The 23,243-nt window shown below is 57.3% G+C and overlaps 1 protein-coding gene across 2 annotated transcripts; it reads right to left on the reverse strand.

The window, feature by feature from the left end:
• Nucleotides 1-9,850: 9,850 nt before the first annotated feature.
• NKX2-2 (NK2 homeobox 2) lies at nt 9,851-18,556 on the reverse strand. Of its 2 annotated transcripts, XM_064448589.1 has the most exons (3): nt 18,382-18,556; nt 10,947-11,763; nt 9,851-10,650 (listed from the first exon to the last, which is right to left on the reverse strand). In XM_064448589.1, the coding sequence occupies exons 2-3, from the start codon at nt 11,203-11,205 to the stop codon at nt 10,091-10,093; spliced, it is 819 nt and encodes a 272-aa protein (XP_064304659.1). In that variant the 5' UTR covers nt 11,206-11,763; nt 18,382-18,556; the 3' UTR covers nt 9,851-10,090. The 2 variants fall into 2 exon arrangements, with proteins under 2 accessions (XP_064304659.1, XP_064304660.1); XM_064448590.1 differs by lacking the exon at nt 18,382-18,556 and having other exon boundaries at nt 10,947-12,030.
• Nucleotides 18,557-23,243: the final 4,687 nt, after the last annotated feature.

Raw genomic sequence — 23,243 nt, forward strand, 5'->3', positions numbered from 1 at the left:
AGTTTTAAGTGGCCTCATTTGAGAGGGACAAATCAAGTAGTCTTCTGAAAAATGCAGGGAACAGCCGCTATCCAAAGTCACCACTAATGATAACATTGAATTTTCTTTTGTAGTGGATTTCCATCCAGCTGTTACCTAACTCTGAAAGGGACCATCAAAGGCAAGGTCTGCATTTATCCATTACTTCAAAAAGCAGCACATAAGCCATGAGTGAGTCTCTCTTTTGACATTTAAAACCTTTCTCTTTGGCAATCGGTGGCAAAAATTGCATGAACCTAATGTATTTTCACCCTGGCTGCAATGCTGCCATGGCAGGAGTAAGTTAATGAGGTGTCCGGCGCTGCCAGCACCGCTCTCCTTGCCTTTCTCCAATGTGTATGTAAATCCATGTCTGTCACACAGACAAGCACATAGCAATTTATATTATTGGTGGTCATGATGGACGAGCATGTGAAGGCAGCATCAGTGTGGCAAAGGATCTGTGCGGGTGGAACGGACCGCAATGAATGCACAACACCATTTTCCCCTTCCTCAGCCCACTTGGTGGGTTTGAGGTCACCCTTTCCCACCTCCTGCCTGGGAGGGCATGCTCGGCTCCCCAGGGGCTTCAGGCCACCGCTGGCAATGTGAGCTGAGTGTGGGGACGCAGGGTAAGGTGACGCTGCTTGCCAGTGTCCCCTTTCCACTGGCTGCTACACCGGCCCAGGAGGTGGGTTGAAGGAAAGAAGAGATCTCAGTTCTCCAAATCATGGGCCGGTTCTTGGCAGAGGCAAGGTTTTTCCTAAATATCTCTAACGGTTTGCTGGGGGATGCTAAAGGTGTCGTTACCTGGCATGGAAGCGTAAGCAACATGAGGCGGGACAGAACCCTTGATCTGGGCTCTGCGAAAACCTCTAAAATCACCAGTAATTCCCTTTCCTTCCTCACCTATTGTCATGGTACTTGAGGGTCTGACATGTAGCCACTGCCTCTCCCCACCCGGCAGGAAGGCAGTGTGGGAATCTCAAAAATCTTGGGTGCATGCCAGGCTCTGCGTACATCTCGGCAAAGGCAGCATCTCTTCTCACTTCTAGAGCAAAGTAAGGTCAAGTTAGAAATCACTTGTTTTGTATATAAATGGGCCTTCTAGGATCACTCTGTGGGCTGTGATTTACACCCAGTTCAGTTAAGGGGGCTACAACATACTTTTAACTGGGCTCTTACGGCTGCTGCTGGCTTGTGGGAATATACCTGGGGGGAAAAAACCTCCAGGGTTGCTTTGCTGCAGCTTTATTTAAAAGCACATGTTTCAGGACATTTCCTGACATATCTTCTGAACTTGAGCATGTTTCTGCTTGTGCTCAGGTTGTGGAAGGAAAGCTGCACCTCGGACTGGACTTTCTCAGCCACTGGAGCGATTATGGAAGCAGAAGCGTAAAGGGGAGGAAGAGGAATAAACAAACCCAATGGCCGCTGCACGACATGAGCTTCCTTATCTGACAAGTGGGGGGGTTGTCACTGCAGATGCAGCGGAGAGCCACGTGCTGGGCTGCCACGGGCCTGTTGGGACTGGGTCTGGTCTGTGCCCAGGCAGCAGTGAGATGTTTTTAAAGAGCACGTCTCTCCCATTGAGTTCACTGCAGGCACCTCCTCTGTCCCACGCCGTTGCTGTTGCATCCCTCACTTGCAGTGTTACCTGGCTCTGCGCTCCCTGGGGAGCAGCACCGCACCCCTTTGGCTTGCTGAACACAGAGCAGGGCAGGTCACAACTGCACCAAAAGAGGGTCAGGAGCTTGTTTTACCCTGCGAGATATGGTGCCAAGTCCTCTGTGGTGTAGGAGAGGATGAAGACTGGGCTGAGCCTTGGATAGAGGATATGAGGGATTTAAGGCCATTTTTATCAAAAGGGTATTGAAGCTGAATTACTCGGTCTGATCTTAGGTAACAAATCAGGTGTGTCTTTGTCTCTTTTAGGAGTCAGTGACTTTCAGGCTTTTCCGGGACAACTTTAAATGAAGAAGCAGGGAAAAAAAAGTCTGAATAAGAAAATAGCTGGGAAGCTCCGTGACTGGGGAATTTTTCCAGGGACAGGTTTTACAGTCTGGGACGACAGGAGACAAACTTTTCCTGCAAAAGACTCTCTCCTGCTAGATGCCCACAATGCGTCCTGAAGGTCGTGGGGAGAGAGCAGCTCTCCTGTGTGTCCCCTCCATCGCCCTTGGTCAGTGCTCACATCGGCAGTGTGACCGCAGGGCAGGGGGACACAGCCTCTGCCACGACCTCGGGGATGGCACTGAAATGATGCTGCGGTAACCCAGGGAAGAGGCAGGGCCGCTCCTGGCAGTCTGGTGCTGTACGGCACACTGTACCAAGGAATGACCACCAGTACTGCGTAGTTTACTAGTTACAGATACAGCCTTAGGTGCTACTGGGATCCTGTGCTTTTAAGTCCCCCATCCTATGTATGCCATGTCGTCAGAGTGGGTTTTGATATGTTAAGATGTTTTAATTCCTCGCATGTTTGTTTCTGAGTTAGATTGATATACTTTTGGTTTGTGTTCTTTGTGCTAAAAAAAAGCCACAATCAATCAGAATAGACATACACTGGCTTGTTTCACCTGTTCTTTCCATAAAGAGTTGAAATAGTTCAGCCCACTTGACCAGACCAAGCTGTGGTGGTGATAATATGATTTTACACAATTTATTCTAAGCAGCTTTGCTTGAAGTTTTTATCTCATGGATAACTTTCTCCCTGAAATGGTGCTCAACCCCATGAAATACAGCAGATTTCTCTGCAGAATCAAGGGACTCTGAGTGAATCTGCAACAATTCAAGGCAAGTTTCTCTGGGCTCTTGGATTTTTATGTCACATTTTGAATGTTTTCTGTTGATAGCATTGACATGATTTCTAGCAGTTAAATCCCAAACATGGGAGTGGAACTAGGGCTTATTATGTGTCCCACATTTACCTCAACCTGCTCAAACATTATTTGTGTTAAAATAATAAAATATGTTAAACGCTAAAATGGAGATGTGGTAACTCATGTTTTAAATTTTTTGCTGAATGCATAAAACCTTTCTTTAAATAATTTGTCAGGTTTGTGTGCCAGTATGGCCCTGTGGCACCTCAAGGGGTACTGCGTGTTGGTGCCCATTTTGATCCACAGGACAGATGCGCAGAGCGCTGGGGCTCGGCCTGGGCACCTGCAGGAGATGCTGTGCCCAAGCTCATACCCACTCCTCAGGCTTAAATCCCATTGGGTTTCCAACCACGCACTTGTCCTTTGCACCTGGAGCACCCCAGGTGCAACCTGCTGGTCATCCAAATGTGTTGGGGGACCAACCTGTCCCAGCTGTGGCTATGGCCAGGAGGAGAGGGAGGGGGCTGCTGCCTGAAAGGAGTGGGGGGAACCCCTGAGGGGAGGTCCCTCCTGTCCAACCGCCTGGGCCAGCTGGTGTGGGCTGCATGAAGAAACCTGGGCTGGTGAGCTGGTGCTGGAAGCTGCCTCTGAAGCTTTTTGTGTTGGGAAGTGGGGTGACAGCTGCCCCTCAGGTAAGGTCCGAGCACCCTGGAGCAGCAGAAGACGAAATGCTTGAGTTTCACCCCCAGTGAGTGATGGCTGCCAGGCCAGCTCCTCTGCAAAGCCACAGCACCGGCTGCGCGAGGTGGGAGCAGCGCTGCGTGGGGAGGGATCGTGGGTGGGAACACCTTTGAGGGTGGCTGGCCAGGGAAGTCTTCACCCCATCTTCACCCCAGTGTCCCCAGCCAGCAGGCACTTCTCTGTGTGTTCCTAGGTGTTCTTGTGTGTGTGTGTATATATGTATATAAAAAAAAAATTAAGAGAGCCAGAATTGTTGGCTTTTTAATATGGAAGTATCATTAGTTAATGGTTGTTTTGCAAAAACCAGCAATTTCTCCATCACTGGATGGTGAACCTGCTGAATGAAAGTCTTGCTGTTCACTGAATTAAATGCAGAATTTAGTGATGCATCACCTGGTGAGAAATAAGCACAGAATGGTTGAGCCTGTGAAGAAAAATGGATCTTTCTGGGGCTGGAAATGGATTACGTCCTGGGGAAGAAATGGAGACCTCTGTCTCGGAGAGTGCTTGTCATGCTCCGCCCCAGAGAGAATGGTGGAGCAACCCTGGCCATGCCTCAGTGAGGCTGTAGCATGGAGGGGAGCAGTGCCAACCCGTGCCCCGGCACTTTATTTGAAGGCTGTATCTGTTTCTCCTGAAGCCTTTCCTACTGGGGAGGTCACTGTAAGGAGGAGCGAGCACACAACGCTGCTGGTGGGACTGAGAGTTGACACTTTCCCAGGACTGGATTTTTTTTTCTTACAAAGGTGTCAGAACTTGCTTGCTATGAGCTTTTAACCTGCTGCTCAGACAGAAGCAGGGACAAAACCATATCTTGGACTCCTGTTTTCTGACACAAAACGTGAGTATTGATGCTCTTTTAAAGCTTGTTTTGGCTAACGCAATGAGCCAAGTAGCACAGGGAGGAAAAAATCACAGCTGAGCATCCCTGTGGCTATTGCACGGTGCAGCGGGCTACCTGCTGGTGGCGGGGAGACTTGCTAAAGGCACAGCAAGGGGAGCCAGTGGCTACTGTTTACTAGGCCTTTCCCAAAGCACTTTTGAGTTGGATCATTCAAATAAAAGGGGCTGTCCTTAAGCACCTACCTGCCATGCTTAGGTGCCACTCTCTCTTTGAGCGTGCGAGCCACAGGTGCCCCCGGTGCGCTCAAAAGCAGCAAGGCAGCTGCAGCTGTCCCTGGCACTGCCCACGCCCTGTCTTCATGCAGGGGTGAGAAGAGACAGGAGTGCTGGGTGGAAACTGTGTCTGCACCATCACTTCATCTTCAGCTCTCTGAAGCACTGTGCTACCCCTCGTGGGCTTGTTTGTTCTTCTGGTGTGGTGAATGCTTTGCACCAAACCCTGCCTAGGACTTGCAGACACAGTGTTTGCCAAAAAGATGGGTTCCTGGGTCTCAAGGGTCTGCGTGACCCCTGGGGGCAGTGGGGGCAGAAGGGGCAGCAGTACCACCACCGTGTGGGGCAGGGGTCCCCACCTCGTGCTCTCTTGCCCCACATAAGGATTACAGGATGCATATTTTCACCTTGTGATTTCGCACCTTGAGCTCTGCGCTGTATTTCCAAGCCATGGCTCGGGGCCCCTCAGAGTGATGCTCCCCCTGTGCCGTGGGGAGAGGTGGGGTGCTGGCGGGATGTTGCCCCTCAAACCCTGGGCTGCTCCGTGTCCGTCCGTACTCCCCGTACCGCCGCCGTGTCACCGGGGGGTGGTCGGAGGGGCCTTTCGCCCGGGGTGACGCTGTGAGCGGGCTCCGGGCCACGGGTGGGACCCCTCGGGGGTGGGGGTGGGGGGGGGGGTCCCCACGGCGCGTCCCTTATCCGGCAGCGCCCTCCTGCGGCCCCGGCGGGAAGGAGGGGGGCCAGGGCACATCGCCTCGCCTCCCCCGGGTTCCCCACCCACCCACACCCCCGGCCCCGGGGGGGGGGGGCGCGCGGAGGGGCGGTGGGTCCCCCACCCCCTACCCCTCCGCCGGGCTGCGCGGGGCTCTGCTGCCTCCCCGCGGCCGCCGGCCCCGCACCGCACCGCACCGCGGCGGGAAGGAGCAGGGGGACGGACGGACACCCAATATCAAATAAATCCCTCCCCCTGCGGAAAGCAATAAATCCTTAAACGCTCTCCTTTTCGGTGAGATAGCGGCGGGCCGCTTGGCGGGGGCGGTGCGGGGGGTTGTTTGCAGATGCGGGATAACGGACGCGATGCGGGGAGAGCATCCATCGCGCTCCTGAAGCCACAAGTGCGGATTTCCTGAAATCGCCGCCCAGGGCCCTATCTCGCCTCTCCAGCCGCACCGGGGAAGGGGGGGGAGCCCCCTCCCCCTCCGTGTCCCCCCGCAGCCCTTCCCCACCGGCCCCTTAATAAACACCGCCGAGAATTGCCCTTATACTTTGTAAATATTGGATTAGCTTTTCATTGACCGGCTCTCTTGAAAAGACCCGAAAAATCCACACCGGTTCCAAACTAAGCCAAACAGTCAATAGGTGACGAAAGTAAGTTATTTCCAGGGCTTAAGGGGGCTTCCAGCTCATTATCAGGTTATCTGAGGCGCCTAAATAGTTTCTTCCCTACAAGAGGGTGGAGGAAGGAGAAAAGGGGGGGAAAAATGGGGGAAAAAGAAGGGCAGGGAGCGGAGGGTGGTGGGAAATAGCTCCAAAGGTTGGCTGTGCCTCGCAGCGCGATCCGAACCCGCGGGCGGCTCTGGCGGCGCCCGGGGAGGGGAGGGGGCGGGCGAGGCGCCGGACCCCCAGGCGAAGCCTCGTCCCTGCGCTGCGGGCCCGCTCCGACAGCAGATACTGCAGGTGCCGCCAAGGTCCCCGCGCAGCGCCGCGCATCCCCCCGCCTCTGCCCGAGCTGCTGAACCCGCCGGGGAGGCTCGGGCTGGGGGGCGGTCTCCCCCTTTTTCCTTTTTTTTTTTTCTTTTTATTTTTTCCTCTTTTTTCTTTCTTTATAGTTCTTCTTTTTCTTTTCTCTTTTTCTTTTTATCTTTTTTCGTTCTCTTTTTCTTTCTTTTTTTATATTTCTTTTTTCCTATTTTTTCTTTCTTTTTTAAAATTTCTTTTTCATCCTTTGTCTTTTTCTTCTCTTCTTTTTCTTTCTTTCTTTTGTTCTTTCTTCTTTCTTTTCCTTTCTTGCTTTTTTCTTTTTACTTTATTTTTTCCTTTTTATTTTCCTTTATCTTTTCCTTTTTCTTTCTTCTTTCTTCTTTCTTTCTTCTCTTTTCCTTTTCTTTTTTTTTTTTTTTTTTTTTTTTCTGTTTTGGCCTCTCTTTCTCTCTCTCCGTCCCCCCCTCCGTCCCCCCCGACGGCCTGCCTTGCACAACGAGGAGCTACGACAAGAAAGAGCCGTTTCTCCGGGGGCGAAGCGGGACGTGCCAGCCCGCCGCGCGGTACGGCCGGGCCGCGCAGGGAGGCAGCCTCTGCATGACATTACCGGCCCTGAATGCAGCCTTGTTCTGCTGCCCGCCGCAGCCCGCGGGCAGGGCGGGCATTGCGGGCAGGGCGGGCACCGCGGGCAGCGCGGGCAGGGCGGGCGCCGCGGGCAGGGCGGGCAGCGCGGGCAGGGCGGGCAGGGCGGGCACCGCGGGCAGGGCGGGCAGCGGAGCTCCGCCGGCGGGCCGGAGGCGCAGGAGCGGGCATCGCCTGGTGTTTTACGGGGGGAGACGCGCTTGGGCCTTTGGGGGCGGGGGGGACGCTAATTTCCTGTGAAATCAGAGAGAAACTTGTCAGCGGGAACTGGGAGAAGAGGAGGGCCTCTGTTAGTCTTCAAAGAGAGAGAGGGAGAGAGGAGAGAGGGAGAGAAAGAGAGAGGGATTCTTTTTCCCTGTGTCTCCCCCCCCCCCCCCCCGTTTTTTTTCCAGAATAGATATAGCACGAATTTTTAATTCGTCTTCCTTTCACAGACAACAATGCTGGTTTTGAAAGCTGGGCACAATTTGGGTTTTGTGAGGGGTCCCCCGGCCCAGCTGGCCATATGGGATACAACATGTAGAACATGCCTAACAATGAGCACGAGTGACAGCCCTAACAAAACGCAAAGGACACTGCTCCCTGACTCCGAGATGGACTGCCTCCCGTAAATGAATTGAATAGCCCTAAAACGAGGCGGGGGAGGCACAGGGAAGGGGTCCATCCCCCCCAAAGTGTCTCTCCTTTTTTTTTTTTCCCCTCCTCTCCCGGCCCGGCCCAGCCCTGGCTGCCTTTGCCTCCGTCTCTTTAATATGCACGCCTCTAACATGCTCACCTCCCTGCCTCCCCCATTGTGCTGTTTTGTGAAGTCTACTGTATATTGTGCAAAGATAGACTGCCCGGAGCTGGCCCGGCAGCATGGGAGATATAAGGCCACGGAGGTTAGGGCCACACAACTGGTTTTATAGACTTAGCAGAGCCTGGGGAGAAAAAAAAAAAGGGGGGGTGGTGACATTTTTCCCCCTCTCCCGCTCCTGGCTCGCACGCCGGGGCTGGAGAGGGGAAAACCTGCGCACGTCCGCGTAGCCCCGCGGCTGGGGCACGGAAAGGCGGCCCCCGGGCTTGCTCGGCGGGCCCGGCCCGGGCAGGAGCCGCGGGCGCTCCGCCGGTGCGCAGCCGAGCTGCCGGCGCCGCCCCCGCCGCGGAGCTCAGCAGCTGCCCGGGCCCGGCCCGTTCGGATGCGGGCTCACCCGGCGGGGAGCAGGAGCGGGAGGCGGGATGGGGGAAACAAACAAACAAAAAAGAGGAAAAGGAAGAATTAAAAAAAAACCACAACAAAACAAACCATCCCGAGCGCGGAGGCTGGGCCCGGGCTTTGTGGCCGGCGGCGGCTGCAGCGAGGCGGGGTGCGGGCGGCCGGTACCGGCCGAGGCTTTGCTCCGGGTGTTGAACCGAACCGGCCACGGTCGGCTCGGCCCCGGCCCCGGCCCCGGCCCCGGCCCCATCACACCGGACAAGCCCCCCCCCCGTTGTTTTTTGTTTTTGTTTTTCTTTGGTCTTTTTAAGCACCTTTCCCACCCTAAAATGGCAGGGGAGGGCGGGGCGGGGAGCGCACAGCTGTCCCGGCTCTGCCTAACCCCGCTCCGAGCCGGGGGCTGCGCCTGCCCGAACCCGGTCTTAACTTCATCCGGGCTGGGCTGGGTCCCCGCCTCACCCCGGCCCACCCCTTTCTTCTCCCTTATCCCCGCCCTTCACCCGGTTTTTTTTTGGGGTGCCCCAGGTGTTAACCCTTTCCCACGACTTTCCTTAGCCGCCGGCGCGTCCCCCATGGCTAACCCCGCGCAAACGGCCCCCGGCCCGGGGAGGGGGGCATCGTGGTGAGGTGGTACCCCAAACTCCGCAGCCGGAGGGGTCCAGCTGCACCGGGGGGCGCTGGGGTGTATAAAAGCACAATCACAGATTTAAAATACTTCCGCCCCGCTCCGCCCCGTTCTTCGCTCAACCCGGCTGCCCCGAAAAAAAAAAAAAAAGCCGTTTTCCCTCGAGAAAAAAAAGAAGTTGCGGGGGGCGGCGGGTGTGGGTGTCCGTGGGGCCCTGCTCGGCCGTGTCTCCCCGCGGGCCCCCCCAGCCGCAAGCCGGGCTGAGCCCCGCCGAAACGCCGCCGGGGGATGCGGGGAGGCGGCCGCGGGCGCCGGCCCTGCCGAGGAATCGAACAAAACCGGTTCGTCGTTGTTAGCGGTACCTTCGCTTTTCTTTTTTTTTTTTTTTCCGTGAAACGCAGCTTTTAAAAAAAAAAATTCAAATTCTTAGGAAAGCCCGCACAATGAGCCCGCTTTCCCGCGGCGGTGAGCGGGGAGGGTTTAATCTGCGATTCTTTTTCCTCTGCTCGTGGTTACTCGGGAATAGTTGCGCGCAAACCCCAAATAAAGAAAAAAAACCCCAACCAGAAACCAAAATAAAAGCCTTGGCTGCTGCTGGCGGCAGCAATAAGCACAACGAGATATAAAAATAGGCCCGCTAATAGTTGTCGGGGGTTCCGGGGCGCCGCAAATCGCCCCGGGAGGGGAGCGGCGGTGGTGTCGGGGTGCCCTGCGCGGCGTTGCGGGGCCGCGCTCCGGGCGCACGCACGTTCCTCACAAAACCACAGGAGCAGCGGGGGGGTTTTATTCTTTATTTTTTTTTTTGTAATTGTGACGATTCCCCCCCACCCCTCCCCCCCGCCTTTTATTTTAGTTGTAGGTAGACAGGACCACTCTGAATGGCGCAAAAATTTCTGTAAACAATGACGCACAAAAACACCTCCCCTCCCTTCCCCCCGCCTCCCCCCGAAATGAAACCGAGCCCCCCCCCCCAAAAAAAAAGGAGGGGAAAAGAAACGGGAGAGGGAAAAAAAAACATAATAATAATAATAATAGCAATAATAATAATAATAATAATAGCGTTTCCCTCTCCATTCCTTCCCCCCCGCAGTTTTGATTTTATTTTTGGAGCATCAGTCTGTCTCTTTCTCTCTCTCTCTCTTTTTTGTATTATTTTTGTTTTTCCTCCTTTTTTATCTGCGTGGGTGTGCGGGGGCCGTGTGTGCGTGCGTGCGCGCTCCCCTCCAGCGTTCACCAAGTCCATTGCTGAGCTTGTACCAAATGGTGTGCTGTGGGGTACTGGGGGTTGCTGGTAGCGCTGTACTGGGCGTTGTATTGCATATGCTGTAGAGACTGGGCGCTATAGGCGGAGAAGGGGATTCCCGTCTGGAAAGTCGCGGCTGCCAAGTCCTGAGCTTTGAGCGTGTGGCAGGGCTTGCCGTCCCTGACTAAGACCGGCACGGCCACCCGCCGCGGGGAGGGAAGAGGAGTCACTTCCATACCTTTCTCGGCCCGGGCCCGCTTCATCTTGTAGCGGTGGTTCTGGAACCAGATCTTCACCTGGGTGGGGGTGAGGCGGATCAGGCTGGCCAGGTGCTCCCGCTCCGGCGCCGACAGGTACCGCTGCTGCCGGAACCGCCGCTCCAGCTCGTAGGTCTGCGCCTTGGAGAAGAGCACCCTCCTCTTCCTCTTCTTCCCCGCGTCCCCGCCGCCCGCCGCCTCCTTCTCGTTGTCGGGAGACTCGTCAGCCGACGGTTCCGGCGATTTGGCGGAGGGGTCCTGGCCGCCGGCGCCGGCCGTCAGTCCGTGCACTGCGGAGAGCCCGGCCGAGAGCCCCCGGTCAGCGTGGGGAGGGGGCCGGAGCTGCGCCCCCCCCCTCCCGCCGCCCCCCCCGCCGCCCTCCCGCCGCCCGGCCCCGCGGGGCAGCCCCGCTCCCTCCCTCCCCCCCCCGTGGGGAGTGAGTGGGTGCGGGGGGCTCCGGCCGGGGCTCAGCCAGCCGTGGCCAGCGGGACCCCCCCCCCCCTACGCCGGGCAGCCCCCGCGGGGCGTGGGGCGGTGGGCGCGGGGCTGCCCGCTCGCCGTGTCCGCGGGGCTGCGCGGTACTCACGGGAGTATTGGATGCCCTCGGCGCTCGCCAGCCAGCGCGTGTAGGGATTATCGCTATTATCATAGAAAGGGTTCTTCAAAGGCAGCGTCTGAACAGTGTCCAAGGGGGTTTGTCCCAAAACTCCCGCTTTCTTGGGCGGCTCCGGCGCCTCGCTCTCCTCCTCGCCGCCCTCCGCGGCGGAGCCGTCCTCATCGTTGGTGTCGGGGAGGTCCAGAATGTCCTTCACCGAAAAGCCCGTCTTTGTGTTGGTCAGAGACATGTTCCGGCCAAATTTACGGGGGGGACCCTGGAGGAGCAGTTTCGCCGATCCGCCGTGTCACGGGCGCACACGCGGAACGGCGGTGGCAGTAACGCCGCGCACGCACACGGCAGCCGGGGGAGGAGGCTGCGGGGCGGCGGCACGCGTGGAGCGGGGAAAACAAAACAAAACAAAAAAGAATAATATAGGTATGTTGGAAAATAACCGAAGCGGTTTTTGCCAGAAAAAAAAAAAAAGCGGAGCGCCGGCCACCGCGGTGGATGTCTGTGGTGGTGGTTTTCAGGGGCTTGTTCTGCCACGGGGGAAATTCAGAGAGCGGGAGAAGCAGCTGGCTTCGGAAATAGTTTGTAACTCCAGGGGAAAGGGGGAAAGACACGCCAAAAAAAAAAAAAAAAAAAAAAAGGAAAAAAATGAAAAAAAAAAAAAAAGAAAAGAAAAGGAAAAAAAAGATCACTTCTGGATCTTGTTTAAACACCCCGAACCCGTGCCTGCCGCTTGAAACCACCGAGCCATTGCTGGAGCGAAGAGTCCATATAAGGCTGGTCCCCACACATGAACCTGCCGAGAGGAGGGAGAAAAAAAAATACATTAAACCCGCGAAAGGTTGGCCACGTGTGGGCGGGTCTTGGAAGTCAAGTGGATGAAGACAGTGTTTGCAGATGTGAAATTGCGGGTTTTGGGCGAGCTCCGAGCTTCCACCATTGGTGATGAGTGGTATAACGTGTCAGTTAATTACCGGCGTGGGGAGGGCCCTTCCGCGGGTGTGTGTGTGTGTGTGTCGGCGGGAGAGGGAGGGTGCGATTCTCCTTTTTTTTTAACCACGGTATTTACATACAAAGAGCCTCGCACACCAGCCCGGTATTCCGCACACTCCAAAGTGTGTTTTCCAGCGATTGCCTTAAAAAGCAGGGAGGTGGGAAAAAAAAATATATGGGGGGGGGTGGGGGTGATAAGGAGCAAGGGAGGCGGCTTGCGCGGTTTCCCACCCCTCCCGCGCAGCCTGCGCGCCCTCGCAAACCCCGAGAGCAGCGGGTTTTTTGCGCGGGGACGCGCTCAAAGCCCCGCGCGGGACCGAAACGAGAGGCGGCTCAGATGGCAAGAGACCAACTTATCTAAACCGCCTAGGTCAATATTTTGGTTGAGGCTTAAGGATGAACGCTGGAAATTAAACAGCGAGTAATTGATTCTAGTTTGCTCCGAAATTAACCGAACTGGCAAAATGCGATCGTCAGTCACGACCCGGAGAGATCCGGGAGGTGATTACCTGGGGGTGGGGGCTTTATTTGAAGAGGTCTCATTGATTTTGTCTCCTTTTTCCAGGGGAATAAAACCCAGCCCGTTTGGTTAATTTAAGGGGCTGGAGCCCAACGGACTTTCAAATACAACCGAATTCATTTTTCTCCTTTTCTGTTTTTTCCGCTCTCTCTTTTTCAGGACCTGGGGAAGGAGGGGGATAAAGGAGGGTCTGCCTCCCAAAAGGGCCTTTTGGCAGGCCGGATCTCCAGGTTCCCGCACCCACGGCGCCGACAGCCGCGGAACCCCGGAGCATCCCCGGCCGCGGGTCCCGGCGAGCGGCGCGGAGTGGAGCAGCGCTGCGCGGCCGCGGAGGCTCCCCCTGCCCGGCGCGGAGCTGCAAGCACCCCCTCCTCAACTTCTTCCCTCTCTATCTGTCTGCCACCAACTTTTATTTTCATTTTCCTTTTCCTCCCCTTTCCTGCGCCGGCCAAGGACCTTTTCCTTTCCCTTTTCCCTTTTCCCCTTTCCCTTTTCCCCTTTCCCTTTTCCCCTTTCCCTTTCCCCCTTTCCCTTTCCCCCTTCCCCTTTCCCCCTTCCCCTTTCCCCCTTCCCCTTTCCCCCTTCCCCTTTCCCCCTTCCCCTTTCCCCCTTTCCCTTTCCCCCTTTCCCTTTCCCCCTTTCCCTTTCCCCCTTTCCCTTCCCCCTTTCCCTTCCCCCTTTCCCTTTCCCCCTTCCCCCTTTCCCCCTTTCCCTTTCCCCCTTTCCCTTTCCCCCTTTCCCTTTCCCCCTCTCCCTTTCCCCCTCTCCCTTTTCCCCTCTCCCTTTTCCCCTCTCCCTTTTCCCCTCTCCCTTTTCCCCTCTCCCTTTTCCCCTCTCCCTTTTCCCCTCTCCCTTTTCCCTTCCCCCTTCCTTTTCCATTCTTCCCTTCCCTTTTCCCTTTCCCCTTCTTTTCCCCTTCCCCGAACTGCCCCACAGCCGGAACGCGGCCCGGGACGGGCTTGTGCGTGGGGATGCTGGTGGTGTGCGGGGCGGGGAGCAAGAGGGGGGTGGTCTAAGGTCTGGGAAGGGGTTTCTCACCACCGCCTTTATTTCTGGGAAAGAAAAGTTGACCGACTTTCCTTTCGAGGAGGAGGGAGCGGGACTGGGGCTGGCGGCGGTGGGAAGAGGAGGAACACGGTCCCTCAGAGATCCTCCCGTTCGCCCGTCAATGTATTCTCACCTTCTCCTCCTCTCCCTCCCCGCTCCCCCCATCTTCCCGTCCCCAGCCCCCAGCCTGCCTCCCATAAAGTATGTGATGTGGCTGACAATGCCCAGGGATTTTTTTTCTCTCCCCCCCCCCCTTTTTTTTTAAGCGAGCCCCTGAGCACATCCTGGGTGGTCGGCCCCGCGCAAACACAAATACAACCCTATGGCTAAGCTGGAAACAATGTCCGCAATGTAGACAAATGTCCGGCTTCTGTTGGAACCCTTTGTCTCGGCGCAGTTTTTGCATTTATTTCAGTGGGGAAATAATACGTGATTGACGCCCTCTTTCAATGTGTCCTAACTGTTGGGAATAAATCTGAGGTTGTTCCTAGTTGTCATGGTATTCAACCACACTCAATGGCTATCTCTTCATCCATTTCGGAGTTCTTCCTCCACATCGAGGGAACCCCTTCGGGCGGGCGCTCCCCCCCCCCGCTCCCCTTTCCCGGGGGAGGGGCTTGGGGCGCGCACCAGGCATATCGCTTTAATTTCCAGCAAATCTCGCGCTTATCGATGGATTTATCCCCCACCGTCACCCCGTAGAGAGGGGATGGCGGCGTTTCGCTCGGATGGGGCTTTAATTCCTTCTTGGACGGCGAGGGGACGGGGGGCGTGGGGGTGTGGGGGTGTGTGTGTGAAATAGCCGTCGTAACGGTGACAGTCGCGACGGCGACAGGGCGACGATACAACGTCCCGAATTAAAGAACCCCGGCCTAAGGCAAGGCCGGAGGGGCGGGCAGAGCGTCCCCGGGGGCGGCGGGGCTGGCGGCCCGCTCCGCTCCTGGGCCGCGCTGAGCAGCCGGACTTTAACAGGAATAATAGTAATAATAAGAGTAGTAATAATAATAATAATAATAAATGTAATAAATAATAATTTTTAAAAAGTAACTGAAAAGGACCCCCACGCAAGCCGCGGCAGGCGCGGAAATGTCACGCCGAGGGCACAGCGCCCTGCGAACCCCTCGCGACGTGGGGCCCGACGGCGGCGGGATCGGGGGGTGCCCACGGGAGGATGCCGGGCCGTTCAGCCACCCACTAACCCGCGGGAACAATGGTCCCTTGTGGGCACACAAAGCCCCGGAGGCCGCGGCCCCCCTCCCCACGGCTCCGCGCCGCCCGGTGGTGGTGGGGATGTGGGGGGTCCCACGCGCGGGTAACGCCACGGGACGAGGCCACTCGCCCCTCCGCGGCCCGGGACGCCGTGACGTCACCGGCGGGGTCTGACGTGAGGGCCGCTCGGGGCCTTTGACGTCAGGAGGGGTCGCGGGGCCGGGACGCAGCCCCACGCCGGTCGTGCCCGGGGCCGCGCTGCGTGGGGTGTGTGTGTGGGAACACCAGACGGCAGCCCGGCGGCTATCGCGACAGTCCACCCCTGCCGCCTTCGTGTCTTCCCCCGCCGTGTCCCCCTCCCGGCACCCCGCTGGAAGCCCACCGGCCGCCCTGCCCGGCCCTCCCCACGCGCGGGACCAGCCGGGTGGGTGTGTGTGTGCGTGGGCGATGCTCCAGCGCCACGTCGCGGAGGGAGTGGCCGGGCGGGGGGGGCCCGCAGAGACTGCCGGGGGTCCCCCCCAGCTCCGTTCCGCGGGGCCCGCAGGCGGCAGGGTTGTTTGCACAAGCCCACGGGAGACCGCGGCGCGGTGCGTGTAGGCAGCCCGAGTGGCTGCACTTGAAGCCGAGTGCCGCCGCCAGCGGGGGGGTGTTTAACTGTTTACTTTCGCAGGTAGCTTAAACACCTGCCGTTCGCCCCCGCTCTCTCCCGCTGTTTGCCCCCCCACGCCCCGAGCTGCGTGGGAAGCGCCCCCCCCCCTCCCCCCCCCCCGGACGGCGGGTGTTCATCCCAACGGCATTCAGGCTTATTGGTGGTTTGATTTTTCTGTTTGAAGACCGGGGATGAGACGCCCGATGAGGGCGAAGGGCCCGTGGGAGCGGCTCCCCGCAGTGCGGGGCCCGGGGAGGCAGCGGCGTGTGCGGGGCGCCGGGCGGGCCGGCGGTGCGGGGCCTCCCCACGCCACGGGCGGGACCAGGGTCGCGTTTTTAAGCGGCGAGGTGCCTTGGCTTGCTTCGCCGCCTTTCTCCTTCGTCCCGCTGCCTGCCGCTCCCTCTGCTATACGTGTGTTCTATATAATAATACATAACTGGGGGGATATATAAACCGGAGTCTTCCGTGATCCCGCCCCTCCCCGCTCTGACCCCGAAGCCATCCCCGCATCCCATCTCCGATAACAGCCGTCAAGTGGATTAGTTTATTGTTTGATTAGACCAAAGGTGCGAGCTATTGTTTTCCTTCACTCCAGACCACAAATAAACAAACAGAAAGGACGGCACCTTGCCGCTCGGTACGGATTAGCGAAGCCCACACAAAGCCTTTGTTAGGGGGACAGGTTTATTTTATCTCTTAGCGTGAGCTACACTTGAAATAAATAGGGAAAGGGAAGCGCAGCCGATGTCGCTCCTGGTAATTGTTATTAGGAGATTCACCCCAGGAGCATCTCCTGTAAGCAACACTCTCTTTGTTTTAAAGTGTGGCGGGGGAAAGGAGAGCCGCGTCCTTACAGCGGCGGCTTTGGGTCGTGATGAAATAAAAAATAATTTAAAAAACCAACCAGAAACGCCAAAATCAAAATAGAACTCTCGCTTCTAAATATACCCTCCGAGAACCCCGCACGAAGGGTTTTTAATTGCCTTTTTTTTTTTTTTTTCCCCCAGCGATAAAGCGGCAGCTCCGCGGAGATGCCGCCAGCTCGGCGGGGCCGCGTCCACGCCAGGCCGTGGGAAAGAGAGCGGGGACCCACGCCGACCGGTTGCCCTGCGTTCCGGCGTCCCGGCCGCGGGAGGGAGGGAGTGGGGAGGGGAAAAAAAAAAAATCATATTTCTTGAAATCAGGGGGAATCAGGGCCTTCTGAATCCTCCGTCGCTTTCAAGAACTTAATTGTAACGTGCGGGGCTCGGAGTTTCTGCGGGGTGAAATTCCCAGCTCTTTTCATGTCTGGAAAAATGGCATTGACAAAGGCGTTAAGGATGTTTTGGGGGAAAAGAGAAAAAAAGAAGGGGGAAAAAAAAGGGGGAGAAGATTTCCCCGGACGCAGAAAGGGAGCCGGCCCCAGCCTTCCCATCGAGGCTCAGGAGAAAGCCCCTGCCATCCCCCAAAATCCCGGCGCCGGCCTGCCTTTCTCCCACAGACAATTAAATCTTCTCCAGGACATAGGAATCTAAATGAGCTTTCCTATTCTCACGATTACTCTATCTCCTTCTCCCCGAAGCTTCAAAGGCGGAGAAATCCTTCCAATTCACCGATATTACTTATAAATTTGTAGATCTAGATCTAGCCTGCCCTCCAACCAACCTCCCGAGGTGGCGAATTGTAATAGAAATTGGGATTTTTCCCCCTCCTCCCTGGGGGCTAGCGGGGTTATGTCAGAGCCGGAGGGCACATGTTAGGGCTTTGATAAATGCACTTTAATGAGATCTTTGAAAATATTGCCAATAGTGGCGGAGGCAGTTTGTTAAGGCCATGCGTGCGAGCACAAAGCCGGGAGCCCCCCGCATCTCGTAGCCCCCCGACCCAGGTATTTGTCTTATTATATTCCTCCCCCCCCCCGCCAACCCGCCCCCGGGGAAAGCTGTAAGCCCGGCCCGGGGCCTCCCTTCCCTTTCCAGGCTATTATAAACTGTTTTATTTGCCGGGCAAACGTTTCGCTCCCCCCCACCCCCCCGGAGCCCCCCGGCTGCATTCGTTCTCGTCTCTCTAATGATTAAGCGGGTCCCAACGAGATTAAGCTTTGTCAGGGACGTTCCTCCTCGGGAGGGGAAGCCCGGCCCGGGCGCCGCGGGCGGTGGGAATGCGGCGGATTTAGTGCTCGGGAGCACTTTCTTATCTGAATTTACTTCTCGCACCCGCACGCACAACATGGAGGGCTTAGCGAGGAGCCCGGCCGTGCGCGCAGGTAGCTGGTGGGTGTGCGTCGCGAGTGGGGGGGCCGGCGGTTAGTGTGAAGCCTCCGAAGAATGCTCCGGTGCCCGCACCGGGGGGAAGGGGGGTGGGGTGTGTCAGGCCCTTTTCGGGAGAGGGTTAGGGAAGGGTCCACCCGGGGGGAGCCGACCCAGGTGCTCGGGCCCGAGTCGTGGCGCACACGCGCGGCGTGGGCAACGCCGGGGAAGCGAAGAGAAGGAGTCACGGAGGAGGGAGCGGGGCGGCGGGCAGAGCCGGGGCCGGCGGGGGCCGGGGGCCGGGGCCATTCCCGGTCCTCTGGCGTACTCTGCCGTCGCAGCCGAGAAGTGTCCCGCCGCCGGGGCGGCGGGGGGAGCGCCCCCGGCTGCCCCCTCCCCGGGCCAGGCGGGCGGAGCGCCCCGGCGGGGCCGCGCTTTCCCCCGGCCCCGCCGCGCACGGGGGTGGCCGGGCGCCCACCCGGGGCCGGGGGCGTGGGCGGGCCGGGCCGGCGGACCCCGCCGTCGGGGCAGGGGGACGCGTCCCCATGTGTCCCCCCCGCCCTTCCCCGCTCCTCGGGCGGCCGCTCAGCACCAACTTCTACCTGCGCCGCCGCTCGACCCACGTCCCCCACGGACAACCCCCCCCCCGCCCCCGCGCAAGCCCCTTCACACCTGCTGCTCCCGAGCCCCGGCTCTCCCGCGGGTCCCCCCGACACCCCCTAGGCTGCGAGGGCGCGGCGCCCCCCTGCCCCCCGCGGCGGGGCTCACCTGGGGGCCGGGGGTCCCTAGGCGGGCGGGGGCTGGGCGCTCCCCGCCGCTCGCATTGTCTCCGCCGTGTGCAGGGCGGCCGCTCCTTCCTCCGGCTTTACATCGCGCGGTCTGTTTGCTTTCCTCCCCGGCGGGTGACGCCAGGCGAAATACTGGCCATATGTTCAGCGGTAATAAATTGGTTATAAGCGCAAACACGCCGGTTCCTGGATGGCTCTTTTAAGCCTGCCCCGGCCCTGCCGCTGAGCCGGCCCCTCTTCCCCCGGGGGGCAGAGCCCTCCTCCCGCCCCCCCTCCCTTCCCCAAAGATGCGGAGAAGCCGCTTTCTGCGTGCGCTGCCCAAAGCCGCACTCGGCCACCGCTCCCACCTCGCTCCTTCACACCTCCCGCCCCGCACCGCCTCGGGCAGCCCGCAACTTCCCCCGGCCCAGCCCGGGCTGCTCTTTAACAAGCTCGCCCTCTATAAATCGCTCGGTAGCTAAGACGCTATAAAACCCAAATAGCCAGATGTGGCACGTTATTTATGTGTGAAAGCTCGTTTACATTAGATATGCTGATCCAAGCTTTGATAGCGGGGGTTTGCGAGAGATTAGAGCTGGGTTGCCAGAGACAGCTCCAGCTGCAGCCCCCCTCCGCTGCCCCTTTTTGGTTTTCATTTTTTTAAATTGTAATTTTATTTATTTACGTGTTTGGTTTTTTTCTAAAGGGGGGTCGATTCAGCTGCCGGGGGGGGGGGGCGGGGCGGCGCTGTCCGACTTTCCTGAAGCTGGGGGTGAAAAGTGGTACCTGGCTGCAAGAGGCTTCTGTGAAAGGTATGACCCCCCATGAATGCAAGGAGGTTACAGCTGGCTGGAAGGGCTTTCTGGGCATCCGAGCCTGGCAGTCCATCTCCCTTCCAAAGGCTGTGCCTGGGGTAAACGCCACCAGTGCAGCCCCGCTGCAAGGTGAGCCCTGCGGCCGCTGCTCACCCCCAGGAGCCGTCCATTGCACCGGGCCTGGGCGAAGCCAGCACAGCTCCTTGGGAGTCAAACCCCATGCACCAAAAGGTTGTACTGCCTCATTTTAACCCCGCGGGTCTGCAAATGGCGTAACCCTTGCGGCTTTCCATTTTCAGGAAAGCTCCCCGCATCTCTCCAGGGCGACGTGCAAAGTCCTCTTGAAGGGGCATTGCTGGTGACTGCTGGGGGTAGAGGGAAGGTCATGGGGGCCCTTCTCCATCTCACCTCATCTGAATTCTCTCCACCACCTGCCGTATTTTTAAAAGCACTGGATAGACCTTGGACTCCTCTGTGAAACTCCCCAGGGCCCAGGGCAGATATCTCTCAGCTAAATACCCCAGTCACAGGCAGCTCTAACAGAGCTGCCCACAGATAAAGTGATTGATCCTTACACTAATCAATACAGATCTTGTTCAGAGCAATTAATAACTTTGCCAAGCTTGTTTTGCTTGGATAAAGAAGTGCCCGGATTGCTGACTGAGGGAGGGAAACTGCGGGGGGGGGGGGGGGGGGGAGGAAATCCTGTTGCCCACATAAAAATACAAAGGTAAATAACTACTTCTTCATTTACATACCTGCAAAGTCTTCAGGTTTCATAACAAGAAATTCAGCCCGGATGTCCAGGACGTGTCTCACTACATCCCCAGGTAAAGCTGCGCAGAGGGATCTGAGCTTGCACTGCTATATGTTTGGTTATAAATCTGTGTAAGAGGTGTGAGCTTGCAGAGGCACGGGGCGTGCAGGTCCCCTGCGGCAGAGCCTGCTGTGCCCCGGGCTGGGAAGCGGGTCCCACCGCCTCCCCAGCACCACACATACAGCAGGAGGAGGAGGAGGAGCGTGGGAAACAGGCAAGGGTGCAACAGCTGGATTTGAGGCAGGTGAGGGAGGGTCAAAGGGGAGCAAACTGGGACCTGAGGAGGGAGGGAGAATGAGGCTGGGAGCAGCTGGATGGGGAGATGGGGGAGGAGAAGGATGGTACATAGCTACAGGAGCAGCAAGCTGCACCTTCAGGACCCTGATTCGAGCCTGGGCTTCAGGCTGCTGCCCCTGCCCGGTCACTGACGGCAAACCTCCTGGCGAGGTACGGCTCTCAGCCCCAGCGATGCTGGTGACTCTGCACCTGCCTACTGATGGTGTTCCAGTGGCAAAGCAGCGCCCAACGGAGTGCGGGGGACTGGGCCCCACAGATGTCCCTGCTGACAGTGACAAGTTGTTGCTCCGATGGTACTGTAAACATGCAGTCACTGGTTTATTAATAAAATCATTTTGTGTTCGTTACTGAAAGTTAACCTTTTTGGAGGGCTTTTTGGCACCTGATGTGTGTGTCCCACCGTCCTCTAGGACTGCTGAAAGCCAAACCGATGGAGATTTCCACACCAAACCCACAGGGCCTCGTTTTGCTCAATCGTGGGAATTAAGTCTTTATTGGTGAGTAAAAACAGGCCGGGAGGTTTTGTCGGAGGGTATGTTTCATGGGTAGGGGAAGCTTTTTAGATATTTATTTGGTTGTAGGATTGTCAAGAAATGTTGCTTCAGGAAAAAAGTGGAAGAGCAGAGGCCAGGATACCTTTTCTATGTGGGATTGTTCTTTTCCTTAAACAGCCCCAACAACTGTAATGTTTTTTTTGGAGAAGGCTGGACTCTCAAATCATGAGGATGCATTGGGAAGAGGTGCCAGATCCCTTCCAGCTCCAGGGAGAGAATAAATGGCAGTGAACCAGTGATAAGCTGCTGCTCAGCCCTCCCCATCCCCTCCTCCTTCAGCAGCTCCGTTGGAGAGCAGTTGTCTGCTTCCCCCACCCATTCCCATCGCCCTGCCTCCCCGCACCCAATGCACTGCCCATTTCAAGGAGGCAAGAGTGGAAAACCCTGCTCCTAAAATATCCTGTGCAGAGTCTCTCGGAGAGGTGGACGGTCTGGCCCCAGTTTGGAGAGGTTGGGACGGGCTCCACCTTGTTACAGGATGGTTATTTCCAAGTATCTACAGCGAAGGCCTCAACTTCTCTTGTGCAGAGTTCACCAGCACCTCCTTGTGCCCCTAGCTCTGGGTGGGCTGTGAGTTACGTGTCTCTGTGTACCCCAGGGGAGGGGAAAGGCCTCCTCCTGTTTCAAGGCTTAGCCAACTTCTCAGCAGGCTCATCCAGCTGCAGGGGTGGGGGGGCCGCCTGCCCTCCTCCTGCTCATTGCTCAAAGGGTAAGGTGACAACCCTTGGCTACTGCTGGTGCTGATTTTGAGCCACTTCAGGCTACCTTGGCCCTGTTAATAACACCTTTCCAGCATTTCACGTGCCTGATCCCCAGTGCCCCTGGGAAGCAATGTCTGGAGGCTGGGTTGAAGCAGTCAGGGCATGGCACCGGCACAACACGCAGGGTGGGCTTGTGCTCCTGCGGGCCCATCCCCAGCGTTTCTGAGCCAGCTCATATTGCTTTGGCCTGTCCAGAGGCTGGTCTCTGGACAGAGGATGGTCTCATGGAGGGGAAGCCTTGGGTATAGCCAAGGGACCTAAAGACATGTGGGCTGCTGTCATGCAACCACGGGCTCCGGGGGAACCCCTTCTCAGGAGCTGAACTTTGGGCTGTGGTCCCTGGAGATTGTGGGCATCTGTGCCAGTTAAGACCAGATTTGGAGACTGGGGTGGCTGCACAGGCTGGGTCAGATGTGAGCCCAAGCATTCCCGAGAGGTCCCTAAACGTGGGGACAAATCTTTTCTTGCAAATCAAAGTGTTGGTGCCTGGGCTTGGGATGCTCAGGCTGAAATAAACCCGGCTTCCCTGGCTGGAGGAATGTATTTCCACTTTTGGTACATACACACACTCCTTTCACAAATGTGAAGGAATTCAAAAAGACCAGAAGGACGTTCTCTCCTGGAGAGGATGAGAGCTCAGTGCTCATATGGCACTGTGTGTCAGGACATGCCGGGTTTTGGTGAAGAACAGGAGCAGTTTCTGTCGAGTCTGGTCTGAGTTGTCCCTTGTTCCAGCCTGGTTTTTTTATAATGAATAAAAAAGACAACATGTTCACGCCTTTGATGCCAGGGACAGTGATGGAGGAGATGGGAGAGGGCAGCACATCCACACGCCGCTTTAACAACCCCCACGCATGCCGAGTCGGGTGACCGGTGTGTTTGAGGAGCCAGCAGACTATCTCTGCCAGCAGAGCCACGGCGTGTACACACCTGGGATTAACAGATGGCTGCGGGCTGTCCCTGCGGGTTTGAGCACACAGCGCAATCTGGCAGCAGCAGAGCCCGCACTCTGGGACGGGGGGTCACTCTGGCTCTTTTTCATAGTGTCTTGGCTGGATGGAAGAGGGGAGGGGAAAAATGAAGCCTATGGACAGGTAGATGTGAATTGCCCTTTTTGGCCAAGTCTGGTTTGGAAGTGGGCATCCATCCTTTGTTTTCTTATATTATTTTTTCCTGGGGGTTGCAATGGGGAGGAGCAGGAGCAAGCATTGGTGGGAGCTGGTGGGATGCAGAGGCTGGTGCTGGGGGGACTGATGAGGACATAGCAGCCTCAAGTCACGACGTCTGTGCTCACACACCAGCCCTTGGTGATCGGATATGGTGTGCTGGGGGGCTGGTGGGAAGTGGAGGGGGTTCTGTAACATCAGCAGCTTTGCACAGGCGCTGGGGACTCCCTGGGGATGCTGCTGGCTTGTCCTGGTGGTCCCACCTGCCTGGCAAAGCCAGTGCTGCTCATAGCACATACCGGGGGAAGGCTCCCAGTATTTTCAAGTGAAGGTCCATGTCGATGGCGAGGAGGAGCTGTCAGCTCAAAAAGGGGGAGAGGGAGGGATCTCACGGTGATGCCCATCATATTCCCACCCAGACTGAATTTCTACTCCCCTCTTAACAAAGCCCAT

Source organism: Phalacrocorax carbo, chromosome 3 (assembly GCF_963921805.1).
Source record: "Phalacrocorax carbo chromosome 3, bPhaCar2.1, whole genome shotgun sequence".
Taxonomy (NCBI): domain Eukaryota; kingdom Metazoa; phylum Chordata; class Aves; order Suliformes; family Phalacrocoracidae; genus Phalacrocorax; species Phalacrocorax carbo.